The sequence below is a fragment of the Gopherus flavomarginatus genome, chromosome 3 (genome assembly GCF_025201925.1).
Source record: "Gopherus flavomarginatus isolate rGopFla2 chromosome 3, rGopFla2.mat.asm, whole genome shotgun sequence".
NCBI classification, from domain to species: domain Eukaryota; kingdom Metazoa; phylum Chordata; order Testudines; family Testudinidae; genus Gopherus; species Gopherus flavomarginatus.
Window position 1 is genome coordinate 224,277,636 of NC_066619.1, and position 13,646 is coordinate 224,291,281.

Consider the following 13,646-nt stretch of genomic DNA (forward strand, 5'->3'; position numbering starts at 1 on the left):
ACCCATGCCCCTTGTCTAGCGAGTGCTACTTAGTTGATGGTGAGATTCTCTTTCATAAAACAGGTTCATAGTCCCTCATTCAGATAATCAGGGCAACAACCCTTTATTCCTCCTGCCCCAATAACAGAGAAATTGGGGATCCCACAGCTGTCAAAGTGACTATTTTAGGCTGCCGTGAGCTATGCTAAGCAGGGTAGGTGTGCCTATGCAAACAAGATCAGCTCCTGAAATTCTTTTCCACACTCGCCATAATTCACCACCAGATGTCAGCGTAGAGCTCATCCTGACTCTGCTTACATATATATATAAAAGCAGCAAAGAGTCCTGTGGCACCCTATAGACTAACAGACGTTTTGGAGCATGAGCTTTCGTGGGTGAATACCCATTTCATCAGATGCATGTAGGGGAAATTTCCAGGGGCAGGTATATATATGCAGGCAAGCTAGAGATAATGAGGTAGTTCAATCAGGGAGGATGAGGCCCTGTTCTAGCAGTTGAGGTGCAAAAACCAAGGGAGGAGAAACTAGTTCTGTAATTGGCAAGCCATTCACAGTCTTTGTTTAATCCTGAGCTGATGGTGTCAAATTTGCAGATGAACTGAAGCTCAGCAGTTTCTCTTTGAAGTCTGGTCCTGAAGTTTTTTTGCTGCAGGATGGCCACCTTAAGGTCTGCTATAGTGTGGCCAGGGAGGTTGAAGTGTCTCCTACAGGTTTTTGTATATTGCCATTCCTAATATCCTAATATATATAAGCACTCTCACTAACTACATAAAATTCTATATAAAATAAAAACCTAAGCCAGACTTAATGTATTTTAAATACATTTAAATACAAATTGTTATAAAAAGATTTAATGAGACGTTAATCCACACAGACCTTTGTTGTTCGTAATTATCACTGTTTTCAGATAGGAATTTACAAGTGTTAGCCATCAGTGTGTGTAATTTCACACAGCAGAACATGAATAGTGTTTGCACTGACAGATTATATAGCAACGGCTTTAGAGAAAGAACTGTGTGTTAAATCACGATGTGCTGTTAAGCTCTCAGTCAAAAGGAAAAAAAATGGAAAAAAATAAAAGTGGAAAGACTATTGTCAGAAAATCCATCCATATGTGGCTAACTGCATACGCTGCCTACAGGGCATTTTGTTTTGTTTCGTTTTCATTCAATGCCTTATTTTAATACTCAGTTTTTCCTCTTGTTCACTGTGGAACACAGCCTACCATCATCTGATGTAAAATTAGCTGGCCTGGATATCACAATTATTATATAATTTGTCTGGATACATAAAGACACTAATGAGGAATTTGAAGGGGGGAGGAATGAGTTGAAATAATTAAATATATACTTCAGCAGTGATGTAAATAAGGCAAGATACCATTCCACTCCTATAATGCCAGAATCAGAGGGATTACTGATGCAGGCATCAGATTTTATTTTTAATGTATAGAATAAATGGCACATTTCAACTTTAAAATGTAAAAATAAACAGCCAATTGTTAGTGGTAGTCACTAAAATTTGACATTAATTGAAAATAGATTCTGAATGTTGACACTGGGATAAGATCAGCACACCATGAATACTAAAATTTATCTCCAGAGTGTTAGTATGTGCCATTTTCTATTCATATAGCCAATGATCTGTGAGCCCATAAGTTTCACATAACAGAAGACAGCCATTGGCATGGTGAAGCAGCTGATTATCTCCTTCAGGTTTCTAAGGATGGTCTTGGTGAGCACAGTGTTCTTCTTGGTCAGATGCAGCCGGATGTCTAACGCCTATTACCCAGAGTTAGACTTCTGGAACGTGAGGTCTTCTGGGCTGGTTTCACAACATGATGACATCACAACTAGAGGTGGGTGAATAGTGGGAAGATATACTTGTAATATAATCCAATCATGCAAATATTCTTCCCTATTAGCTTTTCCACAGATATGTGTGCAACTTTGTTATGACTTTGTTCATAAAACGTTTGGGAAGGAGGTTTTATTTGAGTAATACAAATATACTTTTGGGAACTCTATATATATATATATATATATATATATATATATATATATATATATATATATAAAGTAAAAGAGTATTTGATCTGGAAATGCATGTCAGGCTGTCAAACATACACATCACACACACACACAGTGGAAGTAAGAATAATAAATAATAATAAAAAACAAATAAGAGAAAACTAAATGAGAAATCTTCAAGACAGCCAATAAATCTGACTTATTTTTCTTTCTCTGGGGTCTTTATAAAAAATCCAAAAATAATATTCATTCTTGTGCTAAAGGAGAAAAGGAAAGATTTTAAATGATCTAACATCCAATATTTGCTTATTGCCTACAGTGTGACACTCTGCTCTCTCCTCAACAGACTCAGTGTCCAAATGATTTCTTCGGGTACTACTTCTCTTCACAAAGATTAGTCCAAGCTAATTAGTGGATGGGAAAAGACTGACTTTCCTGTATAGTAACTGTTCTTCCAGCTGTGGATGCAGATGTGTATTCCACTCACGTCTGCGCGAACACGCCCAGTGCATAGAAGCTGGAGAATTTTGCCTAACAGTGCCTGTAGGGGCAGTGCTCACACCCTGTCACTCTAGCCACATCCCACCCACCCAATTATTTAAGAGCAATGTTGCCTTGATCTCCCTCAGTTATTTCACAAACATCAGGAGTAGAGACCCCAAAGCAGAGGGGATGGAGGGTGGGTTGTGGAATAAACATCTGCACTGCGTAGTAACTGTCTTTTCTTTGAGTGGTTGCAGATGGATATTCCACTTAGGTGACCCACAAGCAGTACTCAAAGAAGATGGGGTTCAGAATCTGCTCAAAGAATGGCTGCATGACTGCCTTCTCAAAGTTTACATCTGACTTAGATATAGTAGTAATCACAGAGTCTGGTAAAAGCACATATAGAAGATCAGAGAGCAGCCCTGCAAATGTCTAATACTGAAACATCACTGAGGAATGTTATTATCATCATCAAATGAGCCCTCAGTCTGTGAAGGCATGGTCTGAACTACTTTATATGCTGATGTAATGAAGTTATCCACTTGGAAATCATTTGCATAGAAATCACCTCACCTCTCATACGATCTGCACAGGAGATAAACAGACAAGGCAATGGCCAAAAAGGCTTAGTTCTGTCCAGATAGTATGCCCAGAATTGACTCACACCCAAGGTGTGAAGTCGCTGTTCATCCACATTGAGAGTGCAGTTTAGGAAAGAAAACTGATAAATCATTTGTTATGAATAAACTGCAAAACCACTTCTGCTACAAAATTTAGATATGGCTGTTTGGCCACATTGTCCTTGAAAAACTGTACACCAGGGGCTCTGCCATTAAGGCATGCAGCTCACGTACTTTCCTTGCAGATGTTATAGCTACAAGATAGGCTGGTTTCTGGGACAGGAGGGACAGAGAACAAGTTGCCAAGGGCTCAAACGAAGGACCCATGAGGGCATCCAGGACACTATTAAGGTCCAGCAAAAGAATCTGCTCTTACAGAGTCAGGTAGACACAACTGATTCTCCTTAGAAACCTCACCACCATGGTTGCGGTCAAGTGAATCTTCAATATGCTGAGTGAGAGATCAGAAGACTGAAGGTGCAGGTACTACAAAATGTCCTGAATACAGGCAGGCCAGCATTAGTTTAATTCCCTGAGCAAGTGAACTAAAAAAATGTTCCCACTCGGTCAAATAAGTCATCCCACTAGAGGACTTCCTGCTGTTAAGCAACACTTGTCGAACAACTTCTGAACATTGTTCTTCCTCGTTTAGCGATGTAGCATCCATGCTGTGAGATGCAGAGTGTTGGATGCGAAATTTCACCATGATGCTGAGTTAGTAGGTTGGACTGAAGAGGAAAAGTGATATGGGGGGGTCAAACTGACAGACTTAGAAGGTCAGAGAGAACAGACATTGCCTTAGCCAAACTGTAGCAATGAGAATCAGTTTGATATGATCTAACCTCATCTTGAGAATGAGCTGTGGGATGACTGGGATTGGAGGGAAGGCGTACATCAGAGTTGATCTCCAACTGAGGTGGAAAGAGTTAGTTAAGGAGCCTGAACTGAGACCCGCTCAAAAGCAAACTTGATAACACTTATTCTCTCTCATTACAAAGTGATCAACAGTTAAAATGCCCCATTCAGCGAAGATGTACCTGAGCACACTGGACTCCAAAGACCACTCATGATTCTGGAAGAAATTCCTGATGAAATGATCTGTCCATTGGAACCAGACCCCAGTTAAGTGAGTGGCTGTGGGAGGTGATGCTCTTCTTGCTACAGAACTGCACAACTTTGTTGCCTCCTGACATGGCTGGTTGGAGCAGGCTCCTTGCTGCTTGTTCACATAATACATTATGAACATATATGAACCACCCTGCCCCCATGTTATTCCAAAAAGGCTCAGCGGGCATTGTAAATGGCTTAGAACTCCCAGACATTGATATGGAGGAAAGCTTCTTGTTCTTACTACAAACCCCTAGATGTGTGATTGAGGAGACGTCAGTGACAACAGTCCTGATTGGTGTGAATGTGTAGAGCGAAGACCCTGGCATACGTTGCTCTCAACTCTCCAACACTAAAAGGAGTCCAGGATCTCCATAGGCACTCAGACAAGACAGTAAAGCAAATGACAACTCAGGTGATAGACAAACTTCAGCCATACTTGAAGAGGGCAAAGGTGTAGCCTTGCATGCTGGACAACATAAGTGCACGCAGCCATATCACCTAGTAGTTTTAGGTGTACTCAGACTGTAGTTGAAGGTTGAGATTGTAGTGCCAGAAATATGTGCTGAAGTGTTTGAAATCATTAGTTCAGCAGAAACACTCTTAAACTGGTAAAGTAGTAGGGCCCCAATGAATTTGATTTCTTGAGTTGGTGTTAATTTCTACTTTTCTCTGTTCAATATAGGACCCAGATGATAAAAGAGATGGTGTGAATTGGACATGGGAGATGTCTCACTTCTCACTAAACAATCATCCATAGGAATCATGAATACCTCTTTTTCTGAGGTAAGCTAGGCATTTTGTAAAAACACAAGGTACTAAGGACAGACTGAAGGGGAGCACAGTGAACTCATAGTGCTGATCTGCCACAACAAATCTCAGAAAACTCCTGTGGCTTGGAAGATAGCCATGTGGAAATAAGCATCCTGAAGGTCTAGGGCAGCAAACCAGTCACTGGATTCAACATGGGAAGGATAGTTGCTAGGGTGATCATATGGAATCTCATGTATCTGAATTATCTATGAAGATTGTGGAGACAGAGGATAAACCTTTAGATTTGGGGACCAGGAAATACCCAGAACAGAATCACTTTTCCCATGCTGTAGGGGAACCTCCTCTGTAGCTCCAAGCACAAGCAGAGTTTGGACCTGCTGAAGAATCAGTGTCTTGTTAAAAGGGGTCCCTGAAGAAGGACAGGGTAGGGAAGAGGATGCACAGGAACTGTGTGCCATAACCTGATCTCATGGTGCCTAGGATCCATTTGTCTGTGGTGACTGTACCCCCAGCACAGTAAAAGTGAGAGCCTGTCCCCAAACCGAGGAGACAGAGACAGAATGCCCTGACTCCTGCTGAGGATGGTGAGAAGGAACTGAGGAGAGTTGGGGCAATGCTGCCCTTATGTAGCCACAGAAAAGTCTAGAACCACAGGGAGCAAGCACCAACACTAAAGGTTCTGCTAGGCAAAATTCTCCGGCTGCTGTGTGCGAGGCACATGCACACCTGAGCAGAATACATACCTGCAACCGTTCAAAGAACTACATTGTGTGACTTAGCTGACCAGTCAAGCATATCAAATTCAAAATATTGAGTGTACTTAAACATTCACTAGTTTGTGACAATCCAATAGACAAATATATTCTTTAAAGTTTTGTTAGAACAATTATGAATAAAAATCAAGTTTGTTAAAGTTATGATGGATTCCCAGATAATTCACAAAACAAAAGCCAAACCCCCAATAAATGAATAGCTTGAAACAAGTAGTTCTGCCACCTGATTCCAAGGCTCCCCAAACCTGCACTGTCATGTTAAATGTTTGGCAGGATCTGACAAGGCTTATTCAGGTGGGCACAGATTTCCAACAGAAACATTTGTCCAGCCCTAGTTAATTTTTTGGCCAAGTTTGCATAATTACTAGTAACAGGCTAAGTTTGAAAGTCTGAAGTTCCAAAGGCTGGCACCTCTGCTTCCGGTTCTAACTGGAACCTGGAAGTACAAAGGTTTGTGAAAACAAAAATAAGAAAACAAATAAAAAACAAAGATCTTCACATATATCCAAACTATTGAACATAAAAAAGATCCTGTTTGGGTGCCATTAGAATTGTGGCTGAAGGTTTAGGTCAGCTTATGTTTCACGTTATCTGATACACCTATTTCCAATTATTATGTTTGTCAAACATTTTTTGAATTTCTGATCACTTCCTTTTACAAACATTGATTAGGCATCAGTCACCATCACACCCCACAAACTGCAGGAGGCTCATCAGGGCTCTTACATGTCTTTCTCCAAGACCCTCTGTCTCAATGGCACTCTGTTGGCTCTTAAGTGACTGGAGTCCCTCTAGAGGTAAGGGTGTTTCCCAAGCCAAGGGAAGATGAGGGAGAGGAAATGTCCTTTCTCCCATGGGGCAATAATGGGGAATGAGAAAAAGGGGAGCCCCTTTCCCAGCAACCAGCATGAAGGGAGAAAAGATGAAGTTCTTACATAATATGCCATCATGTCACAATATTACAGCTCTACATAATGATGATGAGTTGCAACAGTGCAACTAGACAAAGTAAACAAGATGATACTACATTAGGACATAATTTGTGAATATGTGACTTTATTAGATGACAAATAGCTGCCCAGCTGTTGAAGTCAAATAGCACAGCTCTATCTGGTCTTCATTCAGTACTGGACTTTTCCATAACACGAGTGAATAGAAATAAAGAATAGTGAGCATGATTCTGTTCTCACTTACACTGTGATGTGAAAGGAGAATCAAGTTTACAAATCACGTAAGATGAAATATATTCCACCTACATAAAACCTGTGTGTTCCAGCTCTACGTAAGAGAAGTGCCACCAGTGCACGGCTGCTAGCTCTCTGCAGCTGCTATCCCTACTCAACTACTAGGGTGCAACAGCAGCCTCATCCCTCTCCAGAAGTTGTCTTGGGTATTAAGGCAAATTGATCTATGTCAATGTTGAACCATTACCCCAGGCTTGCCCCAGAACTATCCACTTGTTACCCTCAACCTTCTGTGCTGATCTTTGTAGGCCCAGTGTGGAGACTACTTTTGTGGCTTGCAGTAAGTAGGCAGACGTGCTCAGCCAGTTGACCCTGGCGCATCTCCCCTCTGATCCTTAAGTAATAAAAAGGGTAGTGTGCTGCCCTCCACACAATGGATGAATTTCAGCCATCCTGCATACTTTGTTCTACCATTTTTGAACACTTTATTTTCGGTTTTTCAGCATGGTCACACAGTTTTAAACAACATTCAGTTAGAACAAATACCCACTAATCTCTGCTATTGATAAGTGTGTGTAACTCACAGTAATCTCCATGGGAGCTACCCAAGCTCACTGATGGCAGAACAGATGTTGAATTCAAATTCTTTATCAGTATGAAAAATTCTTACTATACAAGTAATCCTAGCTATCGGGATAGAACCTTAATTGTTTCTTGAAGCAACACACCCTGAAAGCAATCACTGTATTTGGAAAATAGACCTGCACATTGGGACCAAATCAAGGAAATTCTGAGATGTCCTATTTGATCAGATGTAGGTTCCATTACCAAACGTTTACACATACTTCCCTGTTTGAATTTATACAGACAGCAGTGACAGGTCCTATTTGTTTATTTAACCAAACACTGACTGCTCTGAGTGACCCTTTACTCTCCAAACACACTGCATTACAAGTAACAGTGCTAGGCTATTCAGGACTTACAAGGCTCCCTTGGAGCATATCAGTTAAGTAAAATAAAAAATGCAAACCAGGAAGTTTATTATTTTTTCACTGACATATTTGACATAACCTTTGGAGAGTGAACAAAGACACACTGTCAAAGGGAGAAATCTGCACAAAACGTTACTGTGTGTTCTTCATGAATGCAGAGGTATATTTAAGCAAAGAAAGACATTCCTCTGCTCTCCTGAGACTTCCTTCATTCAGCTGATTTATTTATATAGTGCCACATTCACACCACTACAATTCAGGTTGTGTCAGCATTTCACATACCAACTCCTCATTGCAGGAGCTTATTACTTGATCATAAAAATGAATGCTAACTTGAAATTTAGCATTATTTGGTCTCAGTTCCAGAGCAATTTTATTTGACTATAATTTTTTTAATGAAATGTTTCATCATTTTAAAATGGAAAAAAAGTGGAAAATTCCCAGTTATAGATATTCCTTCACCATTACTTTACATAACTCAAATATTATTCTGATAAACAATAATATTTGGAAAGTTTTGCAAATAATACAGTTTTGCTGTATTTTTTTCCTCCAAGAGGCTCTGTTGGACTGCTGAGAATCACACATTTCCTCCAACATGTGCCCACTTCACCAGGGACCACATTGCAGCAGCCAACCTTCTGTCTAAACAGTATTCCTTTCAGAGACCCTTCATAATGGACATCCACAAATGGGCTACAGGTGATTCACCCTACCTAACAAATATTAGCAGAGAAGACAAGCAGTCATTGCTGAACAGTGGAAAAGCTGGGTACATCAGTGAGGAAAGAGTGCTCAAGCTGGGGGAAGAGGAAGTGGGGCCAGATCGGTGAGGGATCAGAAGACAACAGGATCACTGTTCAGGAAGACGAGCAGGTAGGAGAGAAGAGCTCTAGATGAGGAGAAGAGGCAGTCTGAGACATGGGTGGAAGAAGGTGGCTAGGGTGGCCCAGCACTGAGGCACAAAGGAGGACAGATGGTTGCGGAGAGGCACAGGCCAGTTGATTCCTTTTGGTTAGATACTGGAATGTCAGTTGACAAGGTGGTTTAGTCATAAAATTAAATGGACAAAATAACCAGGTCACTGGATGATTATGCATCACCTCACTAGCTGTCTGAATGCCCTTATTAGGTGAAGAAGAGTCAATCAGCCAGAGGTGTGTCTGCTGAGTGATGCAAATCCCACACAGCTCTGAGGTTGCTACCTGCCCAGAATTATCAACATGTGGTGGCCTGGGGGAGCAAGAGTCCAGAAATGGGATCCAGGTGGCCCATAGCAGTGGGAAACACTAGCATAGGGCTCTGACCTAGACCTGCATTTCTGAACAAATATCACAAGACACCCAAGATGTTAAATTTTATACAAGTCTTTATTGTATAATATATATTTTGGTAAAAACTATATACACGCTTTAAAAAACTTGATATGAATTTTTCTTGTACAAAGTAAACTGAAAAGCCCCCCTGTAAAATTAAATGAGTTAGGAAGCCCAGTCTCAGCTTTTCAATAAGAGAATTGACCCCGACAGCTTTCCCCTCATGAAAAGTTTAATACAGAACACTACTGTATTTTTAAATGTAGATTTGCTTTGACATATGGCCCAGTGTTTCAATAAACTTTTTTTTTTAATGTGAACTCTAATTCCAGGATTTTTCTATGGCAAAGTTTGAAAAACCAATTATGCTGAACTGAGGCATACAGTACACAAAAACATAGTAATTGTGGTAAGCCAGTAGTCCACAGTGTATGTGAGCTGATGGACTATGTCTGTGTAAGCTATCATTTAATGCTAGCTTCATGCTTAGAGAAGTTATAGCATGTAGCAGGAAGCTGATCATCAAAGCTCGAAAAATGATAGATTTCAGAAATGGAAGAATTGGTTTTGCTTTTTTAGACATTTTCTTCATTTGGTCATAGTAAAGAAGAATACAGGAATGTTGTCGACAAACCAAAGTTTTTATTCAGGAGGTGTTGTCATATCACCATAGGAAAACATTTTCCCTCCCAAAGATACGTTAACACTCCATAATCAAAATAAGTGGTATGTTGGAAGTATACAGATCAAAGTACTTTGGAAACTATAAGCCACATCAAATATCCTTATAATGGAGTAAAGGGCATATTTTATGAGTAGGTTAAAGAAGCCTGCTGGTAAAACGTGCCAACACCACAGATTAACTAGTGCATACATTAACATCAGGGAAAGAAAAATTAAATCTTACACTGAACATGTCAACAACATTTTAGATTATCTATTGTCTCTGTGCCACATGCAACAAGCAAGCAAACTAGCCAATCAATGTGAAAGATGGTTTTTAAACACTAAGGATTTATGTGCTATAATTGAGAAACTCTCTTTACTTAGATAATTGGTTGTATTCTACTAACTTTCAAATACTAAAAGCAGGAAGAATAAAAATACAGTGATCTGAGGCTTTGCTTTAGATCTTCTCTTGTTATTTGGATACAACAACCTGAGAGCTAAACTATTAAAATTAATTTAAAATCCAGCCCCTTCTAAAATGTAGTGCATATAACTTTAGAGGAATATTTCAGAGAGCCTCAAAAAAGGCACAGTAAAGCAGGACCTAGACTCTTGCTTCTGCATAACATAACTGGGTTTGCACTTATACACAGAAATAGAACATATAGCTGAGAAAAACTAATAATAAGTGGCAGGTTCTCTCTGAACATTAGCTAGATCATCAAGAAGGTCAGTCATGAGTGCAGTAAGAAAACATAAAACATATGTTAAACAAAAAAATATATATATGACTTACCAGACAGACCAGCTTGGCTGTTCCTCAAGTGCAGAGGAAGTAAGTGCTTCTGCCCTTGCACATGCAGATCTTGTTTATTTAGCCTTTTTTGAAGGTTTGCACTCCAAAGGTTTAAGTTTAAGTCAAATCCAGGAATCTGTAGGGGAGAAAGAGGGAAGGGGATAAGAGTAAATGAATCTCAGCTGCTGGCTGGTACTACTGTTCTAGGAGCATTTGAGCTATTTTCAGCAGCGGACGGGTTTGCCTACAATCAGGATGAAAATGCAAAACATTCACACACATAAAAATCAGGAAACCCACAACAACAACTTTGTGCATTGTCCAAATTTTCATTTAAAGAAACAGAAGGAACAAGTAATATTGATGCAGAAAAATAATGTAAAACACACATCTGTGGCCTTTAAGGCTATATTACCTCTGGGCTCAGGAAATGAACCACTATATTTTCTTTTAGCATGGAAAAGTAGTTTCAAGTTTAATCACCACTGAAGATGCTGTGCCAACTCCACAAAAAGGGTTTCTCTCTGAGCTGGAAGCGCTTTCTCATTTGCTCATTTTGTATTCAAGTTTTTTTGATCTAGGTGATGTCAGTGTCTGATGGCAATCCAGTCTCCCAGCAGTTTATTTTTAGTTTGCATCTAAATTTTCAGTTCAAGTGTGCTATTTTTTGAATATCTGAATATTTCGGACTGCGGCCTGAGACTGTAGCTCATCTTAGTAAGGACCAGGGACCATTCAGTGACATGGAGTTACCCACATACCTGTCGCCACCTACTGAAAAAAATGACAAGGAAAACAAAGCATTTACTCAGGTTGGGCTACTGATCACAGAAAAACTTAGCTTCACGCTCATGCTCTTAGGGTGCATGAAAGCCAGTTTCTTTGGGGCTTACAGATAACAATAGTGAACTGAAATAGCTTATTCCGTCATGTGAAGCAGCTTTTCAGGATGTCCTCTATAAATCTTTTCCTACCAACTGTGACAAGCAGATAACTGTGCGTCACCAAGACAACTTCTCACATTCCACCACATCACTATGGACTGCCCTTCACAAGGCTGTTATTTCTGTCAAAAGGAAAAAAAATAGTGATCTGAAGTTACTTTCTAACCTGAATCCAAAACAAGTCCATGCTGGGATAGATTATAAAATGCTTTATTATATCTTTAAATCTAGCTCAGATTTTTACTTAACTGGTATGTTCATTTGGATAGGTTTTATGAGCTCAATCATTGGACACCTTCAGCTTCTGACTTCTTGATGTATGGCATGAGAGTGGCTGGTATTTGAGGAATGTATTCCCTGATGCCTGAATCAGGATATCAGACAAAAATATAGCAATCCAGTAAAGCACCAATGTGGTTAAGCAATTTTTATATTGGCAATTTAAACAAAAATATGAATGAGCAAATGTCCAATTAAAAAACAACATGCTCACAGACCATAATGCAGGAGCAATCACAGTGATGAAGTTGTCAAAGTTTGAAAATGAAAAAGAACCTGTTCTTCTATGTAAGGGGAAGGATTCTCACAAAATTTATCCTTACCATTGTAGTGCCCCATTAAGAACAATTGTTAACAACATAACCACTAAATATTTGACTGCTAAGTTAAGCATTATTATTGCTTCATTCCAAGTTGTCAGTTCCTATTGACACACACACAATTAGAATGAAGGAAATATTACAAAAAGGAGATGCCCAATCACCTTCTCAACTGTTTGAATGTCAGCCAAATCAATCTAGGACCACTATCTTACCACAAACATTCATCCATAGAAGTACAGAAGAGTTCAGCTCTATTATACTATACACTGGTATCACTGTACAGACTAAGATTTAAGAACTCCCAGTTCTTGCTTTTTACATTTCTTTTTTAAACTGGATTAACTCTCTGAATGCTGGAACAGATACAAACTTGTGATCCATTAAGGGCATGTCAGTTGGAACAGACAATCTAGACTGTAAACACATAAAACAATTGCACTGGGCCACTAATGTGTCACTTGTCTAGCCATCACATACTCAATAATACATTCCTATGGTAGTTAAGAGGTCAAACCACCAAGTATGGATACATACAGATGAAATCCTGATCTCACATGTATTCCCAAAAAATTAGACACATACAACATTGAAGCTATGTCTTAATGTCCAATTATTACTGAAGTAAGATTCTCTAATGTCTGCTACTGCAGTGCTATATATCTTTCGTGAAACAATTTTTCTCAGAAGACAGCCATTCACTACATTCAGCTCCCTGATTTGCCATCAGCACATATCCTATCTTGGCACCTTAAACTGTTTATTATATGTTCTTTGCAATTTATTTTGTGTCAATCATAACATACCTGTTATCTTTTATAGCATTTTATTATCCCTGCTCAGTAGTACTGCTTTGGTATATGTTAATCATTTATTTCAGCTACTGGATATAAATCTTATCAGATGATGGTTAGTTAGAAATGTGTTACACTCTGTAAATATTACTAAAAATGTACATATCATCTGGCCCTCTCCAAGCCAGATCTGATCATCCTTATGTTTGTTAGGAAAACAGACAAAAATCACAGACGCAGAAGGAAAAAAAATCATAACCAGATCCTTGTCATCATTGAAAGACTTTGCATTACACTTTTCAGACAATATTATTTGCACTATTTGCCTTTTCAGTAACACTAGCAACTCCAACACAAACTCATTTGTATAATGGCTTTCTGGACCATTATGATTTTATTGAAATCAGTACAAAAAAATGAAAACTAACAAAAAATAATAAAAATACATGTTGAGCATAGACATGTAGACATCCTGTTCAAGGCTTCATGCAATTCCATGTTTGGATAGTGTTGGAGAAAGTTTGACAAGCTATTCCAGTATCTTAAATTTACACATTAAGAAT

At 39.2% G+C, this 13,646-nt stretch overlaps 1 protein-coding gene across 1 annotated transcript in view; it reads right to left on the reverse strand.

The window, feature by feature from the left end:
* Positions 1-11,421, reverse strand: part of SORBS2 (sorbin and SH3 domain containing 2) — a 240,325-nt gene extending 228,904 nt beyond the window's left edge. Inside the window, exons 1-2 of the mRNA XM_050947268.1 lie at positions 11,162-11,421; positions 10,747-10,882 (exon numbers count right to left, since the gene is read on the reverse strand). Coding sequence (XP_050803225.1) covers positions 10,747-10,882; positions 11,162-11,203 — 178 coding nt within the window. The 5' untranslated portion in view covers positions 11,204-11,421. The remainder of the gene's footprint in view (positions 1-10,746; positions 10,883-11,161) is intronic.
* Positions 11,422-13,646: the final 2,225 nt, after the last annotated feature.